Source organism: Oryx dammah, unplaced genomic scaffold (assembly GCF_014754425.2).
Source record: "Oryx dammah isolate SB20612 unplaced genomic scaffold, SCBI_Odam_1.1 HiC_scaffold_11, whole genome shotgun sequence".
Taxonomy (NCBI): domain Eukaryota; kingdom Metazoa; phylum Chordata; class Mammalia; order Artiodactyla; family Bovidae; genus Oryx; species Oryx dammah.
Genome location: NW_024070195.1, coordinates 1,404,554 through 1,431,210, shown reverse-complemented (window position 1 = coordinate 1,431,210; position 26,657 = coordinate 1,404,554). Strand labels below are relative to the sequence as shown.

The 26,657-nt window shown below is 51.6% G+C and overlaps 1 protein-coding gene across 1 annotated transcript; it reads left to right on the top strand.

Annotated features, from left to right (window-relative positions):
* The first annotated feature begins 675 nt into the window (after nt 1-675).
* LOC120869929 (myosin light chain kinase family member 4-like) lies at nt 676-23,688 on the top strand. The gene is made up of 10 exons (XM_040249277.1): nt 676-986; nt 5,130-5,223; nt 5,296-5,405; nt 6,442-6,583; nt 9,419-9,489; nt 10,305-10,433; nt 11,199-11,351; nt 13,113-13,191; nt 16,334-16,406; nt 19,513-23,688. Exons 1-9 carry the CDS (start codon nt 772-774, stop codon nt 16,379-16,381), a joined length of 1,041 nt encoding a protein of 346 aa, XP_040105211.1. The 5' UTR covers nt 676-771; the 3' UTR covers nt 16,382-16,406; nt 19,513-23,688.
* The last annotated feature ends 2,969 nt before the right edge of the window (nt 23,689-26,657 follow it).

Below are 26,657 nucleotides of genomic sequence, written 5' to 3'. Positions count from 1 at the left end.
AACCCATGGGGTCACAAAGAGTTGGACATGACTTAGTGACTAAACAACAAAGTGTGTAAGAAGAGATCCTGCTCTAGACTGGAGGTTAAACGCTCAGGCTGGGAGGTCGAAAGCGGGAGAAGTCTGTGAGCTGGAGAATATGCGCTTGGCCAGTGTTACTGGGCGCTTTGTTTCTGGTCAGGAAGAATTCATCTTTGAGCTTTGTGCTTAGGCGCTCAGTTGTGTCTGACTGTGACCCCAGGATGGTAGCCCACCAGGCTCCTCTGTCCACGGGGATTCTCCAGCCAAGAATGCTGGAGTGGGCAGCCTTTCCGTTCTCCAGGGGATCTTCCCAACCCAGAGATCAAACCCAGGTCTCCTGCGTTGCAGGTGGACTCTTTACCAGCTGAGACACCAGGGCAGCCCCTTTAAGCTTTAAATGTGTCTTAAATAAAGGCCAAAATATTTTGGAAAGTCATGTTTAGTAATATCAAACCTTTCAATGATGGAAGAAATTTTTCATTTTTTTCCCTCTCTACTTTAATAAAAATTGTGGACTTTATACCAGTTGTGCTTTTAAAAAAAATGGGTCAAACAGTGTCAGGGGTCTGAGTGTAAGTGACTCAGACTTGGAAGTATTACCTGTTTGGGCGTTATTTGGAGATCTTTGATTGTTTTGTTGTTTCTGAAAGCTGTCCCGGAGAAGGTGGGGACGGAGGTCCTGACAACCTTTCTCAAAAGTGTCAGGAGTCACCTTCATGATCCACAAATCACGATATGAAATGAAGATCGATGTTCCCTGGATCTTTAGAAACCCAGGGGGCCACTTGCGTTTTGCTTCTAAACGAGCACATTGGCGCGCGGGCCGCTTCTCACCAGCCCTTCTCCTCTCGCCTCCCAGCCGACGCCCTGGCGCCGCCCGCGCCCTTTGACCACCGCATCGTGAAGGCCAGGCAGGCCGCCATCAACAGCTTCTACACCGTGAGCAGGACTGAGATCTTGGGAGGGTGAGTGCCACTCCTCTTCAGCACCCTCTTGACAAGGAAGAAAGCGTGCTTGCAAAGACGCAGGCCTTTTTAAATTCCCACATGGTTTATCTTTCTATTTTTACTTTCCTTGGTTTTTGCACTGATTTTTCATATTTTTAAATTTATATTGGAGTATAGTTAATTTATAATGTTGTGTTGGTTTTGGGTGTACAGAAAAGTGGTTCAATTACATCTATATCTATTTTTTTCCGATTCTTCTCTATTACAGGTTATTATAGAATACTGAGTAGAGTTCCATGTGCTATACAGTAGGTCCTTGTTGGTTATCTATTTTATATATAATGATGTTTATAGGTTAATCCCGAACTCCCAATTCAGAGCCACGCCACCCGCCGTCCCCTTCGGTGACTGTAAGTTCCTTTCCTAGGAGTGTGAGTCTGCTTCTGGCCCGTAAATAAGTTGGTTTCTACCGTATGTCTGGCCTCGTACGTAAGGGATCTCGTATGTCTGGCCCTCATGGGATACCGTATGCCTGGCCCTCATGCATAAGGGATCTCGTATGTCTGGCCTCGTACGTAAGGGATACCGTATGTCTGGCCCTCATGCGTAAGGGATCTCGTATGTCTGGCCCTCATGCGTAAGGGACACCGTATGTCTGGCCCTTGTACGTAAGGGATCTCGTATGTCTGGCCTCGTACATAAGGGATACCGTATGTCTGGCCCTCATGCGTAAGGGATACCATATGTCTGGCCCTCATGTGTAAGGGATCTCGTATGCCTGGCCCTCATACATAAGGGGCGTTGTGCTGCCTTTGTCTGTCTCTGTCTGACTTAGCTCTCTTGGCAGGATAGTCTCTGGGTCTATCTGTGTTGCTGCAAATGGCATCACTTCTTTCTCTTTATGACTGAGTAATATATATAAGCTGGAATCAAGATTGCTGGGAGAAATATCAATAACCTCAGACATGCAGATGACACCATCCTTATGGCAGAAAGTGAAGAAGAACTAAAGAGCCTCTTGATGAAAGTGAAAGAGGAGAGTGAAAAAGTTGGCTTAAAGCTCAACATTCAGAAAACAAAGATCATGGCATCCAGTCCCATCACTTCATGGCAAATAGATGGGGAAAGAGTGGAAACAGTGGCAGACTTTATCTTTGGGGGGCTCCAAAATCATTGCAGATGGTGACTGCAGCCATGAAATTAAAAGACACTTGCTCCTTGGAAGAAAAGTTATGACCAACCTAGACAGCATATTAAAAAGCAGAAATATTACTTTGCCAACAAAGGTCCATCTACTTAAGGCTATGGTTTTTCCAGGAGTCATGTATGGATGTGAGAGTTGGGTTATAAAGAAAGCTGAACGCCTAAGAATTAATGCTTTTGAACTGTGGTGTTAGAGAAGACTTAAGAATCCCTTTTTGCAAGGAGATCCAACCAGTCCATCCTAAAGGAAATCAGTCCTGACTGTTCATTGAAAGGACTGACGTTGAAGCTGAAACTCCAATACTTTTGGCCACCTGATGCTAAGAGCTGACTCACTGGAAAAGACCCTGATGCTGGGAAAGATTGAAGGCAGGAGGAGAAGGGGACAACAGAGGATGAGATGGTTGGATGGCATCACCGACTCAATGGACATAAGTTTGAGTGAACTCCAGGAGTTGGTGATGGATAGGGAGGCCTTGCGTCCTGCAGTCCCTAGGGTCGCAAAGAGTCAGAGAGAACTGAGCAACTGAACTGAACTGAATCCATATACCACACATTTCTCATCCCCCATCTATTGGTAGACACTTAGGTGACTTCCATGCCTTGGCTATTGCGAATAGTGCCGCTATAAACAGAGATGGATCTTAAGAATTTCATAAATGTTTGTTAGTCTCACCTGGAGAACCAGAAACATCATATACAGTTATTTTAAGTTATTTTAACCATTTCTGAAAACCGTTGCTGACGCCAGAAAGGCTGATGAGGTGACTACCCGCCGCGTTTCATCTGCTTCACTTCCCGTGTTGTCCTGTCTGGAGTGAGAGGAACACAGTGTGAGTCTCCAGGAGGTTTAGAAGCTTGAAGGCTGAGGAGCAAAGGGTAGAAGTGTGTGAACGCTGTTTATCTCATGGCACATGTTACTTTTTTTTTTTTTTATCATCGCTGGTTTTCCATTTGCACTGATCCCATGTGAGTTTCCATCATTCATTTCAGTCAGTGGCGTGCCCTCCTGAAGGACTTGCTGGCAGGATATCCATGCATACGCCCTCCCTGAAGAAGGAAGAGGCGAGTCCACCAGGGAGGAGGGGCCTTCCTCTCCTACTTTAGCCACGACCCCCGGTGAGGTCTTGTGACTTCAAGTGTTGACTCCCACCAGCAATCTATGTAAAGTAAGAGGCAGAAAGCAGAAAAACTGTACATGTATTCAACACATAGAAATTTACTTACAGCCCAGGGAAAGCACGTGTGGCTCTTAGCATGCACGTTCCTGCCTGTGGTCAGGGGTGCGGCTGACTCTGCGAAGCCCCTCCTGGTTTTTCCAGTCCCATGGCTCCTCTGCCCTCCGTCACAGGACGCACCCGAACTTTCTCCTCCTCAGCCGGCTGATGGCAGAGAGGCCTCCCTGCCTGTGAGGACGGTCGAGGGGGACGGGGCTTCTGGAGCAGGCAGCGGTGCCTGGGGCCCCCTAGTTTCACGGCAAGCTTTAGCTTATCAGGGTCTCGAGGGATGGGGGTGGCAAGCCAAGCCAGCCACCGTTTCTGTAAAGGAGGAAAGTTATTTGCAGAAGCCACTTTGGAGCAACCCCAGGGTTTGTGTGTGTTTCTGGTAGAGGTCTCTCGGTGACTCTCAGAGCCTCTGGGGCAGCATGGGGTCTTCTCTGGTGGCTGCAGGCGGGACTACCCGCCCGTCGCCCCGTCCCGGGCTCAGTGAGGAGCTTAGGGGGGCAGTCAGCTGGGCGTCTGGCCTCGTCAGCAGGGACCTCCTCTCAGTCGGGAGTGAGTCGAGGTGCAGCCCCTTATCCTGCAGAGTCGGTGGGGCCAACCCCGCGGGGCCAGGATCCCGGGGCCCCCAAGCCGCGTCAGGCCCCTCCATTTTCCTGGAGTTCCCTCCCCACCTGTGGCCTGTGGGGTGATTAGAGTTGCTGCTCACCGTGGTCAGTTATTCCTAGCGTGAGGTTATCAGCCTGGTGGGCCAGCAGGGACCCTTGAGGCCACCTCCCACCCCAGGCCTTGCAGGGTGAAGCCTTTCAGAGGGACGGAAGGAGGTGCTGAAGCTGAGCAGTGACGTGGCACCACGGCTGGGCCAGACCGATCTGGGGGCCATTGCTAATTAAGGGAAAAAGCCCTTTCTTAATGAGCAGCCACATCTGAAGCGCCTGGGGCTGTGTTCCTGGGCTCTGAGAGAGAGAGCACGTCTGGATCAGTGCGTGGGACTGAGGTCACACTTGGCTGCGCTTACGGTAATGTCACCCCACCCCCAGCCCAGGACGCATCCGCTTCTGTGCAGGGAGTGTGGCTGAGGCGGGTGGGCTGGGGTGACCTCCCCCCAGCTCCCCAGCCGTTTCACTAAGTCAGGAATCATAGCAAGCAAGTCAAATGAGAAGACTGCTCATGAGTGTGTATTTGGGGAGGTGGTGACGTTTGTAAGAAGCTGCCTTACGAAGTGCATTTAAATTGATATCCAAGCTGAAGTGTGTCGTGTATGCTTTGATTAAATGTGTCTATGTGCAATTTTGTGATTACTTCTTATTTATTTATATGCAGTTTCCAAAAATAATCTGACTTGCCCGACCAACAGCCTGTATCATTCTTATGCTTAGAGAACCTAGCTTGTTATATTCACACGCATTCAGAAAGATTCTGTTTTCTCTATGATAGAAACCCTCAAATTTTAGGGTGCATGAGAACCACCCAAGGGGTGTTGTGAAAATGCAGCTTCTGGGGTCTTCCCCAGCCTTCCTGCTTCAGTAGGGCCAGGACATCACTCCCAGGCAACTCTGAGGCCAGTGGCTCCTATCAGAACTTGACCTGTTCTAGGAGATTTGGCAACAGCAGGGGCACGTCAGGCCTGCTCACTCAAGTCAGAAAGAGGGGTGCCGGAAAGTGCCCACTGGGCAGCGGCCAGAGCAGGGCCCTGGGGGGCAGAGCCTCATCCAGGACACATCCTCTTTTTCTGCAGCGGGCGCTTTGGCCAAGTTCACAAGTGTGAGGAGAAGGCCACGGGCTTGAAGCTGGCGGCCAAGATCATCAAGACCAGGGGCGTGAAGGACAAGGTAAGGGCCACGTGGTGCGGACGTGGCGGGCTGCCGTCCGCCCAGTGCTACAACCAGCCCTCCCTCCCCCAGGACGACGTGAAGAACGAGATCAGTGTCATGAACCAGCTGGACCACGTGAACCTCATCCAGCTCTATGACGCCTTCGAGTCTAAGAATGACATCATCCTGGTCATGGAGTAGTACGTACCCCACCCCCATCCTGTGTGTACATCCCCAGCATGCCACCCTCTCCTGCCTCCAGCTGGGCCCTGCTGGACCCCGGGATGCTGACCTGCAGGTGTCAGAACTGCACCCGCCGCGGGAAGGAAATTACTCAGGAAAGGGTCTCCACGTGAGATTCTGTTGCTAAGCAGCAGGACGACCACACAGGTTTAGCTTCGTACGAGCTGTGCTGTCGAGGCCCCGGCTTAACTGTTGCTCTGGGTACCCTGGAGGGGTGAGCCTTGAACTGTGTCCTGCTTTTGACCTGATGGCAAAAACAAAACTCATGTCAGACTCTTAGAAGCAGAGCTAAGAGGCTTCCGTTTAACGTCGCCTTTCTGGGGCCTTCCCTCGTGGCCCAGCGGGTGAGACTCCACCTCACCACCTAAGGGCTGTGGGTTCGATCCCTGGTCTGGCAGCTACAGTCCCACATGCTTCCTGGCTAAAAAAAACCCAAACATAAAACATAATTCATTAAAGACTTTAAAAATGGTCCACATCAAAAAAAATCTTTTAAAATATTATATAAAGTAAAATAAAATCACCTTGATAAAAGCTTGAGTGTTTAGTTAGAAGGTGAGTCATTCTAGCCAGCACTTAGTCCGCGTTTGTGACTCACCGCAGCTCCCCGCCCCCAGCCCCACTTAGGGTTTTGCTTGTCGCTGTGGAATAAGAATTTTGGGGAGTGAAACAGCCAGCACTTTATCGCCTAAGTCAGCCTGGCCTTCCCGAGGAGCCTGGAATTCCCTCCACCCCTGCCTTCCTAGCGTCCTCCTTAGGAGATGCCCGAGGAGGGCCCACCCCAGAGCCGCAGCCCCTGCAAGGGAGGGGCTTTGAGACTTTCCATCTGAGCAGGGGGTGGGGCTCCAGCGACGGCCACACCGTCAGAGGCATCTTTTGGAGAAGGTAGAGAGACACGGCTGCAGACACGGCTGGTGGGCGGGGCAGCGGCGCGCAGACGCGGAGCAGGTGCTCGGCCGGGGCGCTGACGCGGGGCTCGCCCCTCCCCCGCAGCGTGGGCGGAGGGGAGCTCTTCGACCGCATCATTGACGACAACCGCAGCCTGACGGAGCTCGACACCATCCTGCTCGTCAGGCAGATATGCGAGGGGATAAGACACATGCACCAGATGTACATCCTCCACTTGGACCTGAAGGTAGGGGCGCTCTTGCCCGGGGGCTGCGAGCCTTCCCCCCGGGTGGGTCCGTGGGCCCCGCCGCGTACTGGACGCCCGCGTGGGAGACAGGCCTGTCGCTGGGCATGTATTCGGGAATCCGACAACTCCGCACTCAGCCTCATCTCCCTATTCTCAGTTTCTGTCACTCCCTGGAATGCGCCTGTCTCCATCCTTAGGGACTGCTGTTCAGAGTCTTGTTGGAAGTTGCTTCTGTTAAAGGAGCTCACAGGGAGGTGGTTTCTACGATCGCACCGGCCTCGTCACCACCATCCTGGTTGCCTCCTGTCATCATCAGTCTGAGTAGGTGGGAGGAATTTTAGCTGACTCAGAGTTCCCTGGTTGTGGTCAAACTTCCCAGCTCTCCAGAATCCCCAGCAGCCCTCTAAAACCCTCCAGGAGACTCTGGACTTTAGGGATTATTTTTCTACGAGCATTCTAGAGCCGGGAGGAGGATGCTATGGCAGAATGGGACCCAGGGCCCCCGGGGGGAGGCGCTGAGAGGCTGAGGGGCAGAAGCGTGGTGGGTGGAGCTGGGCGGTGCGAACCTGTCCTAAACAGTGGGGAGCCCACCCTCTTTCTCTTATTTTACGGCCTTTCCCTCTCGCGCTCTCTCCCGTTAGGAAGTCCCCGTAATCGGACCGTGCGTAGTTACGACCAGTGAAATACGGGCCCAGCAGCTCCGAGCAGCTCTCATGTCCTCAAGGCACCTTCTTGTGTGGCTCAGCCGTTTCCTCATTTCCCTGCTTGCACAGTGGGACACTGAGATAAAATATACATTCTGTGGAACACACCATCTACTGCAGGGCATCAGGGGCCGCAGAGCGAAGTCAGTTCGGCTTCCTTGACTAGGTTTCCATGGGCCTCCGTTCCTGTAACTGGCTCCTCTCACCGTCCTCATTTACATGCTTGCCTCTCCCATCCACAGAGCAGGAGGAAGTGGTCGATAGGACGACAGAGGCAAAGGTTAAAGTCATTAGCCGAGCCCAGGGCTACGAGCCGCTTCGATAATGCACGTTCACGGAGCATTTCCACTGAGTGTAGATACTCTCCGAATATCCCGAAAGGGATTTGATTGGCAGCTGAAGCGGGGACCTGAGCCGTCCTAAGTCAAACAGCTCCATATGTGGCTTCATAATGTTGATTGAGGACTTGCAACAGGCAGTTTTAGTTGCGGCTCGTATGTAAAAATGCAATAAAGGCGACAGCTGGATGGGTCATTAAGGACCAGGCGCCCTTTCAGAAAGCTCCTTGGAAGCAGAGGGGCCAAAAGTACCAAAGGCTTGTCTCTCTGTAGGGGAGATTATAGGTGACTTAAAATGGTCTCCTTCCTGCCTTTTTTGTGTTTTGTAAATCTCAATGAATATGCTTTAATTTTATAATTAGAAAAAAATTAACTTTCTGAAGTGGCCGCAGAGCTTTTCTTTTCTTTTTTTTTTTTTCATTCTGCAAACAATCCTTTTGTGTCATGGTGCTTTCTGGCAATTGGACAGCTTGATACGTAATCAATCAGTTATGTAAGCACGAGGCCGAGTCTTCCTGTGTAGCACCACTTCTCTATAAATTGCCTTTGCCTAGATACATCTGTTTTAGAGATATTTTAGAAAAAAAGCTTCCAATGACATTATGCCCAACCAAATGGACACTTGAACGTTGACAAGCAGACGCTGTTAGAGCAGGAAATGGCAAAACCCACTCCAGTTCTGCTGCCTGGGACAGAGGAGACCGGCCACCTACAGTCCACGGGCAAGCGGAGTTGGACACGACTTAGTGACTAGACCGCCACCACCAAGCTGGTGCTAGCTCATCTCATAAAGTGTTGCTGTGTTTCTGACCTCACTCTACCCTCTCCTCCGCCTGGACAGACAGGGTAGGGGCGGCCATGACCCCACGTGAAGGGTGGGATGTGGAATCCTGGGGACTTGGCACCTCGGCTAATGCCCCCTCCTAGTGCTTAGGGAAGATTTGGGATGAGTTAGAGCTTGAGAGTTCAGGCGGTTCTTTGAATCCTTTATTTCTCTTTTAAGGATGACCTTGACCTTGACTCGGATCCCCCGTGTTTCCCGTCCCTCAGGCCTCCTGTCCTGACGTGGGTGGGTGCACTTGTCAGATGCTCTATAAATACCGGGGTGCACTGCTATCCACCTCTCTCCTCTGCACCCCAAGACCGTCCCATGGGCAGGGCCAAGCCTTTCCAGAGGCAAGCTCCACAGGAACGCTTAGTCAAGGCTTTTAGGCACGGAGACCAAACTCAGCAACTCTCTGGAATCGCCGAGAATAAAGAATGAATGGGGTGGAGGAGTCCTCCCCTTGCAGATGGCTTTCCCATAGACGGGCGCAGGGAAAGGGAAAGCCTGGGGGTCAGGGCTGCTCACATGCGGGTGCGTGCTCAGTGTGGCCGGTCGGATGAAGCAGGCCATTTCTCCTGGAACTCATAAATCCTCGGGAAAAATAGTCCTCCAAGAAGGGGAAATTCATGCTTAATAATTTTAGGGGGGCGGATGTCAAGTCTGAGACGGCCTCCACCAGGCCATTTGGAAAGTCCTGAGGCAGGAGGCCTTGGCCTGAACTCAGGCATGGTCGTCAACGGCAGAGCTGGTGGGGGAGGGAAGGCAGGGCCACGCAAGCTTGGCAGGGGCCCACAGCCTCATCCACCACATAATTAAAGGAGAAAATACCCACACAGACAAGCCCGCCCCAAAGTGAAAGGCCTGATATGTTTTTCCTGAGCATCGTTGTATTTTTAGTTGTGGTTCAAGGACAATTTGAGTGAAGGATGGTTGTTTTCATTGCTAATGTGTCTCTTTCTCCTGGCAGCCTGAGAACATCCTGTGTGTGAATCGAGACACTAAACAAATAAAAATTATTGACTTTGGATTGGCCAGAAGGTATGTCAATTTGGACATAGGTGTATGAACTGGGTTAGAGAACACGATGGGTGATCTTTCTTTGCAAAGATAAATCTGATATACCCCTTGGTTTTGTATCCCTGTTTAGAATTAACCAAAATTATGTTTCAGCTTTACTTTGCTGGCTTCAGAATTTGAACGTTTAGGAGTTTCTACAGTGCATGCAAGAAAAATATGGAATATTAAAACCTAGTACAGCACAGTTATTAAATTTAAAGACATTAATCCATAATTTGTAAGAGTTTGTCTTAGTCTTTTGCATTTGGTCCATCTGTAAAGAGAATATTTACTTTAAAAAAGTAATTGTGTGAGCAGGATTGCCAAGGGTTCAGGCAGAGGTGAGCTCCTTAAGGGAACAGAGTTTACACGGACCTCGGTGCGTGAATGAGAGTATTGGCCGGTCGTGAATGGCTGCGTCTTCTCTATTCATTAAACTAGGCTTGTTTGAGCTGTTGACAGGGCACAGTCTGTTATCACAGCTCCTTCGGTCATATTTCATAATTCAGGTGTTCTAATTATTCCGAGTGGCTTTTCTCACAACCATTTCAGATCATTAAGGATCTCTAGTGAGAAGCTTCCTTACCGTTTCAGACCCTTCAGGCTCTCTGGTGGGAAGCTTCGATACCAGTTTTGGACAGTCTCTCTTTAATATAAGATTTCCTTTAACGTCTGTTTACGTTAAATGTGCTGTGCGGCTGCAGTTATTTTGCTTATAGACTGCATCCTCCTGTTTCCTCGAGTTTTGATTTTCGGCTGACCCTCTTCATTCCTCTGTGTTGTCTCCTAAATTTCAGGTACAAACCCAGAGAGAAGCTGAAGGTGAACTTCGGAACACCTGAGTTCCTCGCCCCTGAAGTTGTGAACTACGATTTTGTCTCCTTCCCCACTGACATGTGGAGTGTGGGCGTCATCGCCTACATGCTGTAAGCAGACCCCCAGCCCCTCGGACGCTTGTTCTCAGTCGCCGTGTACATTCCATCTGCTATTTTGAATAAAGCCCTAAGTTAGATCTTTCAAAGATAAACAACTCTGCCCCATACTCAGGTACTTCCCATGTTCTGTTGAATCTGGTAGGTAAAGGAGTAAATTCTTTTCTTTTATCATCAGAAAAAGTAATAGTCTCTCTTCTTCACTAATCACCCAGATTCCTAGACCACCATCCTATGCTCTAAAAGTAACTTAAAAAACATCCCCAACTGTGTCCTGACCCCCTGAGTGATAAAGCAGCCTCACTGTCCGGGGGGGGACGTTCCTAGCATCTGCCATCTGAGGACGTGATGGCACTCTGTGGTAAAACACGTGAAAAAGGCGTTTGTGTTATTCTGTGAGATTCGTGTTTGAGGGCAGCTGTGCCTTCATCACAACCACTGCTTATAAACAAAAAATTAAGCTCATGAGTTGCTCATTCGTGTCCAACTCTTTGTGATCCCGTGGACTATAGCCCACCAGGCTCCTCTGTCCATGGGTTTCTCCAGGCAAGAGTATTGGAGTGGGGTGCCGTGCCCTCCTCCAGGGGATCTTCCCAACCCAGGGACTGAATTCACATCCCATATAACTCCTGAATTGCAGGCAGATTCTTTATCCCTGAGCCTTCTTTCCATTTTAAATGACAGAACCAAGAAGGCACCTGTCTCTACAGAGTCTGAGGGTGTTTAAAGACTTCTCACCCTGGACGCCGTGTCTTACAGACTCAGCGGCTTGTCCCCCTTCCTGGGTGACGACGATGCCGAAACCCTGAACAACATCCTGGCCTGCAGGTGGGACCTGGAGGACCAAGAGTTCCAGGACGTCTCGGAGGAGGCCCGGGAATTCATCTCCAAGCTTCTCATTAAGGAGAAGAGGTGACCACGTCCCCTCTGGGCTCAGGAGGAGGCAGGGCGAACAGAGAGGCGGGGCCCCGGGGCTGAGGGGACCGCAGTCAGGGAAGTAGCCACCAGCCCCCGCGGCGGGCTCTCTGATGCACCTGCAGAGGTGTAGACAGGGTGACTCTGATGCCCTCCACCCGTCTCCTGAGGTCTGCAACTGCTGTGATCACAGGGCTTGAGTGGGGCCAGGGGGCTCCACGCTGCTGAACGTTGTTTCACGGGAGAGCCTGCTGTGGGCCAGGCCCGCCCGCTGCTCTGCAGACGTGTTCTCTTTACCCCCTTCCCAGCTCCGTGGGAGGAGGGCGTTATCCATCATGTTCTTTGATAACACTCCGAGATCACATGGCCGGTTAAGTGACAACCAAGAATCCACACAAGGCCGTGCATATGACTGTTACATATGAATGGCCTGCTTTCTGTCTTGCTAATAATTCAGAATTCAGTGATACTGAAATACAGGGGCTCATGTTTTAGGATCATGGAGGGGGTGGAGGACTGTGATGAGCCAGTCAAACATACTTTTCAGATGATTCTGTCTAAAATATATCATGACAAAAGATAAAACTAAATAACAAAAATTTTTAAAAAGCCAACTCCCAAAAACATAAAAGAAAAATACAAAGAAAAGAGAAACCAAATTAAAAATAAATAAATAAAAATAATTTAAAAAAAAGTTTTAAATAGACAAAAAATAGAAAACAAGAAACCTCCAAAATGGAAAAATAATGAGAGATATTAGAAAAATAATAAAACATATAATGACAGATGGCATTAAGATGTTCATGGCCAACAATACTTGCTTTATTGTTTTATAGCTTTTAAGTTATATAACCACGGCCGTGAACCAATAGACAGGCGTGGGGTCCGGGGCTGACCTCAGATGCTCCTTCCCCTGCACTTCACTGTCCCTGATCCGCCAGGAATTGTATCTGGGGCTTTGAGGGCAAATGTATAAAGCCCAGTTCCTGGCTTTAGGTAACTTGTGATCTAATAAAAGAGACGAGCAGGTTTTAGTTCAGTTCAGTTCAGTTGCTCAGTCGTGTCTGGTTCTTTGCGACCCCGTGGACTGCCGCACGCCAGGCTTCCCTTCTATCACCAACTCCCAGAGCTTACTCAAGCTCACATCCATCGAGTCGCTGATGCCATCCAGCCATCTCATCCTCTGTCGTCCCCTTCTCCTTCCGCCTTCAGTCTTTCCAGCATCAGGGTCTTTTCCAGTGAGTCAGCTCTTCCCATCAGGTGCATCAGTCCTTCCAGTGAATATTCAGGACTGATCTCCTCTAGGATGGGTTGGTTGGAGCTCCTTGCAGTCCAAGGGACTCTCAAGAGTCTTCTCCAAAACCGCAGTTCAAAAGAGCAGTTTTTAAAAGAGGCTTAAATACAATGTGGTGAACATTTATTGAAGATCAGGCTTCCCTGGTGACTCAGTGGTAAAGAGCCTGCCTGCTAAGCAGGAGACACAGGTTCAATCCCTGGGTCCGGAAGATAGAAGTTCAATTTATGAAGCTCAGACATCTCATCAAGAATGGTTATTTCTATTTGAAGGAAGATGTTCGGGTAGCAACAAGATTTCAGAATTGTTTGTCTTGCTTGTCTTATCAATAGTGTTACCCTGATGGGATTGGATGGTAACCTATCCCTGATACTAATTCCATGGAAGACAGAATTGCCTGGCAACTTGACATAAGGCCATCTGGTCTCCGCTGGGTCCCTAATAACCCCTGCCTTTCCCTTTAGCTGGAGAATCAGTGCTAGTGAGGCTCTCAAGCACCCTTGGCTGTCGGATCACAAGCTCCACTCCAGGCTCAGCACGCAGGTAACCACGGCTGCTGTTTTCCCTCTTCTTTCTAGTCGGCTTCAACCTTCTGACGATCAGATGCTGGCGACACCTTAGCCTCGAGTGAAGCTCCAATTAGTCTCTCACAGCCTTCTAATCTTGTGCTAGCGCTAATTTGCTTAAAATGCTTTTATTGAGCAATTTGTGCTTTTTAATGATGCTAACTACACTAGAGAATTATTTTCAGCAGAAATACGTATTAGGTTTATTGTTTAATTACTGTATCCATTACAAAGTGAATCGTATCGTCACCGTAACTGCACCCACACGGGCTAAGTGTACATAAAGTTTCGGAGTTTAGCCTCGGGCACAGGTGTACATAAAGTTTCGGAGGATACATGTTAATGTACGTTCAAGGTATATCTCCTACTTAGAACTCAGAATTCTAACTTCCCTGCTTGCCTGGTTTACTGTGCTCCAAGCACCAAAAAAAAAAAAAAAGGTAATATTCAGCTTGGACAAGAGATTAATGTAAGTGCGTGTGAAGGAGACTGAATGGTAGGGTGTACCTTGAGAGCCACCAGGCCGCCCCGTGTGGTCACTTCTTAGGCAAACTCCCGACCGCCTCTCACCACCCTGCAGCGCTTGCATCTCACTTCCCTCGTCGGCACCTCCAGCACAGGTGTCTTTCCCAAGCTTTGGGGCCGAATACTCCTTGTGAGCTGGCCATCCCTGCTTGGATTGTCTCTGCGCCACCTCCCACCATCCTCACCACCCTCCCAGACCCCGACACCTCTCTGTGCCCCCTCCCCTCCCCCAGTCCCCTCAGCTCATCTGTAATTTTCCTCCCACGTCTGCACTGATTATTCCTGGAATCTGTACAGTCCCCACCGTCACGATGGTCGTCTAGGCTGAGGCCACCTGTCACCTGAGTGATTACCATCGGCTCCTGCCGACGTCCACATCCAGATCGCCGGGGTTATATAAACAGCTCAGAGGCAGACGGGTCACATCTCAGCAGCCTTCCTGAATATGTAGCGTGGTCAGTGGGGCGCGAGCCCAGGGAGGCGGTGGGCAGGCCCTGCCGTCACTCGCCGTGGGGGCGGCTGGTCGGCCTCGAACAACCCCCTCCCCTCCATCTCGGCTCCTCTGGGGTTTGGAGCGGAGCTTTTCCACTGACCAAACCCTGGGATGACTGTGCCCCCGGTACTCATTTTTTCCACATCCAGTTTTTATTGAAATTGCTTCTAAATTCGGCATCAGTTGTAAGTTTTATTTGTGTCTGAATATACCTTTCCTTGATAATTGGTACTGATGTCAAGTAAAAATAGGCTGATTCCCTGGTAGGTACCTCACCCAGACGGCATAAACTGCTTATTAGGGTTACCAACCTATTCTGGGCCAATTTTCCACCCATGTATTTTTATCCAAGCTTATTGGTGTCCAAATACACTTTGACGTGGTGGACAATATGGAAACCACAACAGATAATTAATGACATTATACAGTGTAGAAGTGTTTAAAAATATTTTTTAGACCATATAACAACAACAAAAATCACCTTTTTGTTATTTTATCCGACTGCTGGTACCTAAGGTGAACGGATATTTCAGGGATGGTGAGGATTAAACAAAAAAAAACTCCATTGTATAAATCCAGTTAGTTACCATGAAAGTTAAAATTGAATAGCACTGTGCCACGCACTGTTCTGACAGCTTCAGGAAAATGGACTCATCTGGTCCTCGGGTCGATGCTCTGATTCAGACATGCCATCGTCCATTCCCTTTATGTGAATGGGCCGCTGAGGACAGGGCTATCGACCCACCCAGGATCCCACCCGGGAGTCACGCGAGGCTCCCACTCCGCCATCCGACTGGAGGCAGGCTGCTGGGCCACGGGGGCCTGTGGCATCTCCAGGACCCCCCTGGTCTGACATCTTTCCTGTTACTGGAAGACAACACTCAAGCTTAATATATTTTATTTTTTGGTGAAGTACTGAGAATAATTTTTTCTAGGCGATTTACTCCTGGGAGAATCATGTCCTGTAGAACCAGCATTCAACTTCACGTTGAAAATTCAACTCTTACTCAAACTATTTAAATCTAAATTCTGATATTTCAAAGTTTTCGTAATAAACTTTTATTTGTCTCTCTTCATTGTTTCGTGCTTAAAAGCACTTCCTGTTTCCCAACCACCGAGCATGCCCGTGATCCGTGAACTTAGAAGGATTCTCCTTCTTAGACACCAAGGCCCATGGTCTCCACCTCCTGAGCTGGGCTCACAGGGCCCACTGGGTCAGACACAGCCTGGGCTGCAGCAGGGCCTCCCAGAGGGCAAACCCCTGAGCCCTTGGCCAGCACCTGTGCAGACACAGTCACCACTTTGGGGCTGGGGGCGGGAAAGCTGAGCAGGTGAGACCGATACTCTCCTCCCAAGGCTTATGACCATCCAGCTCTCCTCCCTGTCTCCTGGGCGCCGGCCTCATCCTCTGCTTCCTGTGTACTGAGCTAATGACAGTGGGCATGCTCGGAGTCTGCGTGTGCCCGCTCTTCCCTGTTACCAAATCATCCCTTCCTTAATTATAGCTCTGACCATATTATCCCCTGATGAAAGAACCTCCCAGTCTTTCCCTCCTTGCACCCTGAACCCCAATGCCCAGCAGTTCAGGCCCATGCGTGCCAGTGTTGGGGCCCCAGGCCTGTGCCCAGGTCGGCCCAAGTCCTGGGCAGTGTCCGAGGCCCACTCCCAGTGCCCCTTCTCCAGGACGGTCTCCTCAGCGCCAACCAGAGGGGCTTCCTCTGTCCTCTGGAGCTTCTCCTGGGGCCCTTAGCGCTCGTCTGCTGGCTTGAGAACGTCTGCAGGCAGCCATGTCTGTGTCTGGCTCATCCTTGTGGTCAGGCTGTCTTGACTCTTGTGCTTCATCCACCTGAGTCTTGACTAAACACACCTGTGTCACTACTAAGGGTCACGGGGTGCGAGTCTCTCTGTCCGTAACTCCAAGGGGAAGAGCGGTGATGACAGGGATGTTGGGGGGGGGGAGTGGGGATGCCCTTGAGCCAGATTCTGCAGCCGTGAGCCACTCAGGGTCCAGGGACGTCTCTGCAGGAACCCCTGCCTCTTCGGGTATTGTTAGACTGCGTCAGTTCTGACCCTTCTCGAAATGTCTTTTTGGTTTTCCTAGAAAAGGAAGAATTGCTGCTCTGATCCCCAGGACCTGGCGACCAAATAGGGCATGGAAAGCACCCTCTTGAAAGGTTGGTCTGAAGGGGCCTCTGAGCCTAGAGAGAGGGCGGAGAGAGTGTGGCTGGCTGACTGCGCGTGCAGCGGGTCACGTTTCCTCCAGGGGGGCCCCGAGGCTGGGAAGCTGTGTTTGGGTCTGCTCTGCTGTTCCCTAGCAGAGGACCCTCCGTCTTGTGATTTGTGGGCTGGGGACAGTCTCATTTCCCATATTTGTTGAGTGGCTCCACTGAGACCATCCAAGCAAAGCTGGAGACCAGGGCTTGGCACACAGTAGGTACTCAGGAAGGCTCCTGGGAGTCCTTGCAACATTTGTACATAGTAGAAGTAGCGGGGGAGGAGCGCTGTCTGCAGAGTCGAGGAGTCTGAGGACCTGCCCCCGGGGGCACCCCCGGGGCACGGTGACCCCCTGGGGAGTCTGCTCACTCTTCTCCTCCTCCCAAGCTGTTGCCAGGCCCAGACCCCCTCTTGGACCCCAAGGACCTGCCTCTTCATACAAAGCCTCTGCGTTGCTTAGGACTTTGTCAGAATTATTCAGAGAAGGAGTGTTACACATGAGCGTGTGCTGTTACACAATAAATGGTCCAGTTTATGGCCTAAAGGCGGCTTCCCAGGGGCGCCAGTGGTAAAGAACCCGTCTGCCAGTGCAAGAGACATCAGAGACATGGGTTTGATCCCTGGCTCAGGAAGATCCCCTGGAGGAGGGCAGGGCAACTCACTCCAGTATTCTTGCCTGGAGACTCCCATTGACAGAGGAGCCTGGTGGGTTACAGCCCATAGGATCGCAGAGAATCAGTCACGACTGAGAGACTGAGCGCACGCGCGCACACACACACGTGCACGCGCACACACACACGCATGCATACACAGACACACGCATACACGTACACACACGTGTGCGCGCGCATACGCACACATGCGCACACACGTGCACACACGCGCGCGCGCACACACACATGGCCCAAAGGAGAGGCCAAGGGCAGTGCACTACCCCAGAGGGCTTCGAGAAGCCCCAGCACCCCCGCCCGGTGCGGGGGACACTCAGCCCCGGCCAGCCGCCCTGTTGTCTGGGCTGTGAGTCCACGGCCGGCCGGGCAGCTCGGCTTCAGCGGCCCTGCTGGACTCGAGCCTCGTGAGGCGGCATTCTGCTGCCTGCCCGTCCGAACTCTCACCGTGATTTGTATCTACTCTGGCCCCGAGGTTTTCTTGGTCTGTTGCCTGTGTATGCTCTTGCAAGCTGCCTCGAATCTGTTGAGGAATAAGATGGGGTAGAAATAAATGAGCAAATCGTCATACAAGTCACGAACCAGCGTCAGCGAACACCCTGGCTTTGGCACGAGGTTCCCTTACTGGGGACCCTATCGCTTGTTTAGAGATTGATGTGACGTCATCGGGAAAGCTTTTGCTTTCTACATACAAAGACCATTCTTGTTTGTCCAGACTAGCGGGGAGTTGGTGTTGGGAACAGCAGGGGGTAGCCTCACGTCTGGTGCCATGGTGGAGAAGGAGGGCCATCTGAGCCCCCTGAAGTGGGCATCCCGGCTTCGCTGGGAGCCGTGAGCCCGAGGTCTGTGGGCAGCATGCCCCGGCGGTCCTTCTCTCTCCCAGTCCCGCCCAGAGGGAGCTCCATCCCCAGCGACCACAAACCCTGAGGGTTTGCCGCAAACCATCTTCCCACCAGAAGCCCTGGGCAGGCTCTGGGAGCTGGTGGGAGCGAGGTCACTGGGTGCCAGGAGGTGCCCAGGCAGGAGGCCTGGCGCCAGGGGCTGGTGGGAAGGATGAGGCAAAAAGGCAGTGGGCGACGGTTCAAGGAGGTTTGCTCTTGAACCCAAGGCAACGGAAGGTGGTGGCAGCCCGAAGGACAAGGACAAAGGGTTGTGGGTTTCCCTCCCCGAAACTTCAACCTTTTTAGTTTGTATTGGAAGTGTTGTGGTGGTTTCAGGTAGGCAGTCAAGGGACTCAGCGATGTGTGTAGGTGTGCGTGCAGCCGTTCTCCCCAAGCTCCCCTCCCACCCAGGCTGGCACTTAGCACCGAGCAGAGTCCCCTGTTGTGCCGCAGGTCCCTCTTGGTTATCTATTTTAAATGTAGCAGTGTGTACATGACCTTCCCAAACGACGGAGCGCTTTGAGCCAGTCGCCCTGGCAACGCAGCATCTTTGTTGCAGATGCTCAGTGAGACCACTCCAAACCCGGCCTGGTCCACTCTGTGACGGCCACTCAGGCTGGCCGCCTTCCCTTCCTGGGTCCCCCCACCCCTCCGGGAGCCACAGAACCCCTCCTCGGTCCCACTGCCTGTCTATGCAATGCAGGTGCTTCCTGGTTTGCTTTCTCACTTTTTTTTTTTTCTTTCTCAAACTAAAATGTAAGCTTAAGAAATTAACGCTGGGGCAGCCTTCCTTGAGAAGGATGCTGTGCTAAAAGCAGTATGTCCTGCTTCACAATCTCTCCTGCCAGGAGGAGCTGGGAGCTTTGGCAAGACACAACATGAGTAAAACCAATTTTGAGATAATATTGATTTTTAAAATCTGGTGGTTGGAGATGATTCCTGTGGAAAAAGAGCCTTATGAATAAGGCATAACCCGCAACGCAAATTGAGGACAGAAATCTCCTGCAATTTGTCAGAGGTTTTTTGATGGGTTGAGGAAGCGCTCTAAAAACAAACCAGGTGGCGTTTCATTTCTCCTTCCTGCTGCTCCGTGGCCAGCCTGGGAGACGCTCGCCGGGGCCAAGCCCTAGGGTCTACAGGGAGGACGTGGGTCATACGTGGCTGAGACAGATGGAGAGAGTCCCACGCGCGTCCCTGGCCGCGCTCTGATGCCAACGGAGCTGGCGGGCACATGGTGGCAGCAGCTCGGAGCTGGCTGCGCTTCAGGTGAAACAAAGGGGCCTTGTCCTTCAATCCTGCACAAGTACCAAAATATCTTGCATAAACCGAAAACACACACACACACAACCCACCCAGCTCTGGTAAGCACTGGGATCCTTCAAGGGGTTCCTTTTTTTCTCACAGACACACATACATTATAAAAGTCATCTGTGGTTTTCCTAAGGGGCACAACCAACTAATTACAATTTTAAAAGCCTTGCTGAATTAACAAGAGTCATATTTTGTTTGCTTTGCAGGAAAACTGCTGCGGTTGCTGCTGCCTTGAGAAGATTTTTGGAAAAATCAGCAATTCTGATGCCTTGACCCCTACGGAGACTGGTGGCTCTGGGCGGTGGGTGGCGGGGGGAGGGTGCCACTCTGAACTCTGAGCACCTCTGCCAGGCTTGGGGGCGGGGGGTGCTGAGAGTTGAAGCCCTGGAGGCAGGCAAGCCTGCACCCCACCCCCCAACAAACACCCTGTGGCTGGGCACACCCAAGAAGACGGTTCCCAGCTGTCCTGAACTTAAAGCTTTCTGTCTTCGTTGCTGGGGCCCAGCGGGCCTCGTCTCTGCTACGTCTCAGATCACTAGAGTGGTCATACTGGAGACTGGGCTGAGGGCTTAAAATGTGTTGGAAGCAGCAGCAAGCTATTATCTACAGGATGGATAAACGGCAAGGCGCTCCTGCACAGCCCAGGGAACTGCATTCAACATCTCAGGGCAGACCACTGTGTGTGCTCACGCTCGGTTGCTCAGTCCTGTCTGACTCTTCGTGAGCCCACGGACTGTAGCCCACTAGGCTCCCCTGTCCATGAGATTCTCCAGGTAGGAATACTGGAGTGGGTTGCCATTTCAGACTATAATGGAAAAGAATATGAAAAAGAATGTATTGTTCAGTCGCTCAGTCGTGTCTGACTCTTTGCGACCCCACGGACTGCAGCACGCCAGGCCTCCCTGTCCTCCAGTATCTGCCAGAGTTTGCTCAGACTCACTCCCATCGAGTTGATGCCATCCAACCATCTCATCCTCTGTTGCTTTGCTCCCTTCTCTTGCCGTCAGTCTTTCCCAGAAACCAGGTCTTTTCCAATGAGTCAGCTCATTATAATGGAAAAGAATATGAGAAAGAATGTGGATATATGTTAAAAAAAAAAAAAGTTGGATACATTTAGAGAGAGAATTGCCTTTCAAAGGGGTGAGTATGTTGCCAGAAAAATTTCTAAGTCCGGTGAACCCTTGACCGCTTAGTTTCTCGGACTTTATTATTTTGATTTGGACTGAAATCCAGTGAATCCAACTGATGAGTAATTTGCTTTCTGGAATATACGCTTTCTTTGAACTCTGAGCAACAGCCATCAGAAAGCCTGTCTTCCATCTGCTTTGCGATCTCCTCCAAGAGCAGCAGTCTTCCAAGCAGCTGGGCTACTTTCCGCTGAGGGACCTGGGTTGTCACCGTGCACCTTGCTCTCTTCCGAGGGAACCGTCATCCACGTGAAACATGGGCTTTGAGAGGCAGTGCACGGTTAGTCTGTCCATTCATGGTCTTGAGAGTAACGTCAACTGTCCCAAGAGCTTACCTCAATGCAGTTGGAATGAGGAGGACTCTGGTGAGTCCTTCGGGGGACAGTGCTGGGCTTCCTGTCAAGCGACCTGGGTAAATAGGACCAGTGGCTGCCATGTGGCAGCCCTTTGGCTCAGCCCTGCGCAGGGCACCCCCGCTCGGATGTGACCCTGATTTCCAGCTGGAGGCTCTCCCATTCCCGAGCTCGAGTGCCGTTTCTTCACGTGATGTAATGGGGGACCCGAGCCCTGCTGCAGAAACGGGGGTTGTTTCTCCAGGAAGCTGAGATGATGGATACCACGCCCATCAGGATACCACGCCCATCACTTACTTCTTAAGCCTCTCACATTTTCCACTTCCAAATACCTGTTGTGTTGAGATCAGATATAATAATGTCTTTATATTTAGCTTAAGTCGCTGTAGGCTCCAGTTGTCTCGATAATGATGAAACCAACTGAGAACAGCTCCGGGGGCCGTCGGGGCGAGGGGCCTCTGACAGGCGCTGACAGTTCCTCGTCCTCTCTGATCCTGCCCGAGAGTCCTCCTCACCTGCCCACGTGTTTCAGGGGCGGGGGAGGCGGAGACAGAAGCCCCGTGTAATTAGTTCAGGCCTCTCGCCAGCTCACCGATCGGGCCTGTGTGCTCATCCAAGGCTGGCATCTCCTCTTCCTGTTCTGTGATTCTGCTTCGTGTTTAATTTAGTTTCCTTAAAACACACATGCACACACAAGGCCCTGCGATGGAAGTGTTGTGTTACCACGCTGTCTTTAGCTGCTGGTGTTCATCGGGTCTGGAAAAACAACGAGGTGGTCCAGGCTTCATGCTCAGCCCACAGAGAGCTGCATCCGCTCAACTGCTGAACGGGACACAGGGGTCTGAGCGGAAGCCCCTCGTGGAGGGCGTGTTCTGGCCCAGGTGTGGGTTCCCCCCAGCCCGCACGGAGGACCTTCCTCCGCGTGAGGTCTCCTCAGTCCCTGTCGCCTTCCCCAGTACCCCCCGCACGCGGAGGACCCAGCTCGGGCCAAGTGAGCAAGTGCTTGCTTGCCAGTTTCACCCACTGACGGCCCTGCAGTAAGCAGGCGTGGGTTTTAGGGTTTAGAAAGGAGACTCTGCTTTGAAAGCGGCTCTCCTTAGGCTGCGTAGTTAGATTTGCACGCTTGGCTGGGGAGTGCCGGGGTGGGGTCCGGGGGGCTTTCTGAGAGCGCTAAGGACAGTGAGCTGAAGAGCTGATGATTGCCTTCCAGTTACATGAGATGGGGGCTTCCTGTCTGCTGCTCAGCGGTCCCCTCCGTCCACACCCTTGTGTCGCTGCGGGACGTGGGGACTCTGGTGGGAAACGGAGTTTGCACATCAGAGGAATCAAACCACAGGCGCGTGTGGGCCCAGAAGCGGAGTCTGGCCGGACCGGGGTCTTCGTGACCCCTTTTCCCCAGAAGTCACCAGGGCTGAGGGGCTGTGCTGGGCTTCTGTGTCCTCTCCGTGGGCGTGGTGGCCTTGCTCACTCCTTTAGGCCGTTGCTGTTCCTCCAGCAAATGGAGGAAATTAAGTGCCGGGGGGTGGGGCATGTCCCACGGCCTGGGGAGAAAGAAACCGTCAAGGGAAAAGAAACCGACAGGGGCTCCGAGGCTGCTGCTGCTTAAAAACCAGGGAGAAAAGGGCCACGTTGTTTATGACATAAAAGCCCCCAGCACGGACTCCCACCTGGATTGACCGTGGAAACCATTTCCCGGTTGAGGTTGGCCGACTCGTGGTTTTGGGCGCTGTAGAGTTGCCTGGAGTCACTTTCTGTCTGACTCGACATTTTTTTTGCTTTCTTTCCTCAAAGATGCAAATAGGCGTGATGATATGATAGGCAGACTCTGATATGATGTAGTCTCAGCTCTGTGAGAACCAGCGTTTTCACCATCTTTATGGAAATTAGTACAGCAGCATTTTGTCCTTGTTTTAGAACCAAATATGGATTTTTCTACGAGGGAAATGAGCAAGACTCTCCTTTTATTCCTTTTTTGTCCTTCTGTTCCCACGACCCCGACCCCAGCCTCTGGGTTGTGGGAGGGCCAGTATTAGACTTGAGCCTGTTTGGTCTGGACTCCAGGCCAGTTGAGGGGCCTCCTTTGGAAACTGGTCTGTGAGCTCGTAACTAGGGGCAGGGCGGGGTCGAGCTCAGCTCTCTCCCCTGGAGACTCCGTCCTGGGCTCAGGCCGTTCCTCTGTACCCATGCCCTTCTCAAATTGGCCACGATGCCCTGCTTTGCTTTGCTCCATCTTTTACAATATTTTACTTCTTTCTCTTTTTCTTACATTGGAATCAAAGTCCGGCTTCTTATCTATCACCATGTTCCCCTAGAGCCTCTCTGAGATGAAAATTATGTTTGCAAAATGCGAGTTGCTTTCTGTCCTAAAGGGCTGAGATGCTGCACTTAGCGGGCGGGACTTCCCGAACCAGAACGACTTCTGGGCCCTGTGTGAAGCTCACAGCTTCTCACCTTAGAGGGTCGGTGTATCTCTCCTCCCAGCTCCGATCCAGGCAGACGCGTCGTCCCTGGCGGTCTTTCTGTGGGCGGTCTCACCGTCCGTGAAGGCTTCTCACTACCCTGCTGCCTCTCGAAGGGGCGGAGGAGCCTGGGCCGTGTGAGCCTGTGTGGAGCCCTGCACGCTCTATAGCTATCCCAACGGGTAGATGCCGGTGAGCCCTCTGGGTGAAGTTTTTCAGTGCAGACAAGAAATAAACATGGAGCCCCGAAGCCATGACTACATATATCGAGTGTATTTTCTATTTCCGGCGTAGTTTCATTCATCTGTACTCCTTTCCCTTATAAAGATGTGTAGCAGTCATATATAAGTGTCGTATTGAAGAATAAACTCGGACCGTGTCTACCCTTTGGTTAATGAGCTAATCTGTGGATGTGGCAAACGCGATGCGTTCGCTCTCCTCTGGACGAGGGTGGCGTGTGACATCTGCTGATATCTACACTCACAGGGGCCCCGAGACCATCCGCAGGAGCCCTGGGGAAAACTACTCCCCCAACTCGGATGCAAGGAGCCAACACAATCTGCAGGTTTTTTTCCCCTAATTTTAGCACAAAGATACAGACTGAGATAAACACAGAGCGCCTAGTGCCGGCACCGCGTGTGAGGAATCACGAAGGCCGCCAGCAGCTCACCTTCCCTGCAGCTCTGGGGCGACTCCTCAGACCCAGAGGGGTGTGCGTCTGCCCCAGAGGACCTACCGCTGAGGAACTCAGGAGGACACAGCTGCCCAGCCCGTTCCCCGGCCGGAACACTGCTGTGAGGGCTCCCAGCCTAGCCGTTGTCTGAGGGGGACGCGGGGCCAGGCCAGCATCACTAGTCTAGCCCCCCAGGGGTGGCTGCCCACCCATGCTGGCTGGCATGGTCCTGCTGGGAGCAATGGACCCTGAGTTCACACGGACACCCTGCCACTCACTCGAGGTAGGCTTCCCCACCCGGTGTCAGGCCAGGCCCTCTGACCTCCTTCCCCGGGGAGGAGCCCTCCTGGGTCTCTGTGATGTTGTGACACGAACCAGCTGTGTGTTTGACCCAGGTCCCGGGTCCTGGCCCGGGAGCTCCTAGAAGGCCCGGGCTTTCCTGAGCATCCACAGCTGAGATGTTGCCCTTAGGTGATTCTGGGTGGATGAGGCTGGTGGTCCGAGGACCCAACCACAGGATCGGGGCGGGGGTACTGGCGCGCTCATCCGGCCCCCGCCGCCCCCGCCCCCAGGGAGGGGGAAGGAGCTGGGACCGAGCTAGCACCGGTGGCCATGAGTTGATCCGTCACCCCTGGGTACCGAAACCTCTATTAGAAACCCTGAACGTAGGGTCCTGGAGAGGTTCTGGGTTAATGAACATGCTGGAGGGGGCGCACCCCAACTCGGGGGGTCAGAGCCTCCTGCTCCCAGAGCCCGCCCAGGCCTCGCCCTTGTAGCTGCTCGTCCGGGCCCTTCACTTTGTCCTCTGTAGCACCCTGGGAGTAGGAGGTGAAGGGAGCCCCTGGGTTCTGTGAACCAAGCATCAACTCAGATGATGGAAGCTCAGGGAGGCGTCTTGGGAAGCTGCGATCTGCAGTCGAGTGGGACAGAAGCCTGTCTAGGGGTGGGGGGTCTGAGGGACTGAGCCAGGAACCGGGGTCTGCGCTGACTCCAGGCGAGAGTCATGACGGTTGTGTGCGGAAGCTCTCCACACTTGCCGTCAGAAGTGTTCCAAGGAGTGACGCGGTGTTCCTTCTGCCTCCAATACGGGCAAGAGCGGGTCCGGGGTCCAGCTCCGCCCTTTCCCAGGAGGGTCCCCCTGCTGGGGCTGGGGGCTCGGGCTGCTCCCTGTCCTCCTGTGGGGAGGGGACAGGGTGGTCTCCCTCACCTGCATCCCAGGGGAGACACGTGGTCACCTCCCCGGTCCCCTCTAACAGGCGGCCCCATCCCACCCTGGGATCCAGACCCATCAGGGTTTGAGAGGGTTTGGAAGCCCCCCTTCAGTAACTTTCTGCTCCTGCTCCCAACACGGGGATCCCTGAGAGCTTGCCTGTGTCCCCGGATGTCGCCGCGGAGACAAATCGTTTCTCAACAAAGATGCTTACCTGTGCACAGGGCCTCGCCTGCAGAGGTCGGCACCCTCAAAGCTCACTTGGTTGTTAAGTGATTGATGGCAAAAGTATGGAATATTATGAATAAGTAAGATTTTCTTTGCCATGTGTACTCATGATTTAAAAATTATTTCCCCTGTGCATATGCTCAAAAATATGTCAACTTGAAAGAAAACAACCCAACGAGGATATTATAATTCTTGCTAATTAATGTCTGAACTTCTTCCCCCTCAATGACTTCACACACCTGTTCACTGTAAATTTCCCAGGAACTTTTTATACTATATTAATGTTGTCCAGAACTTGGACACACACCTGAGGTTTTTCTGAATTTTAATTATTCTCAAGTCAATTTTAATATTCTGAATAATTTCAGACTTGCCCACATGTTTAATAAAATTGAACTTTAAAACATTATGAAGTTTTCCTAGGGTTTTTTTCAAAAGACAATGTACAGTCTGCCTTTATAAATGCTTTTTAAATTGTTTTTAAAAACTCCTTTCACTGAAAATTTTCCTATTTGTCTCAAATCTTATCATTCCACAGTTCACTTACTGGCTTTTCTTGTGAGCAGGGGCTCACAACTTTCCAAGGAGAACAGGAGTTTTGCTAATCTATCAAGACTGCCTTCTGCTGACTTTTTGAGTGTCAAATGCTGTGGTTTTGACGGGTTTTCCTGCAGCAATTTTCACTTTGCTTCTGTCTCACTCAGGAGTTATTCAGTCCCAGCTGTGCTACGTTAGAAATTTGTCTGACATCCACCTGTTTCTTAAAACATGTTTGGTTAAGGTACTTCAACACACAGGATATTACTTTGTTGTTATCATTTAGCCATTAAGTCATGTCCGACTCCTTTTTGACCTCAGAGACTGTTGCCACCGGGCTCCGCTGTCCATGGGATTCTCCAGGCAAGAATACGGACTGGGTTGCCATTCTCTTCTCCAGGCGATCTTCCTGACCCAGGGGTTGAACTCAAAAGTCTCCTGCATTAGAAGATTTTTTTTTTTTTTTACTGCTGAGCCACCACAAATCGGGTAATGATGGTTCCTGTTGTGACACTCTACTGGGACTTGAAATTTCAAAATAATATTCTTTGAAATAGAAGAGGAGGCCTTGTCCATATCGGCAAAGTAAGGTCTCCATTTTGTCCCAGTAAGCAGTAAGCAGTGTTTCCTGTTTAGCCTTCATATGGGAGTTTTATTGCACAGGAACTTAAAAGTCAGGCTTCCCTGGTGGCCTGGTGGTGAAG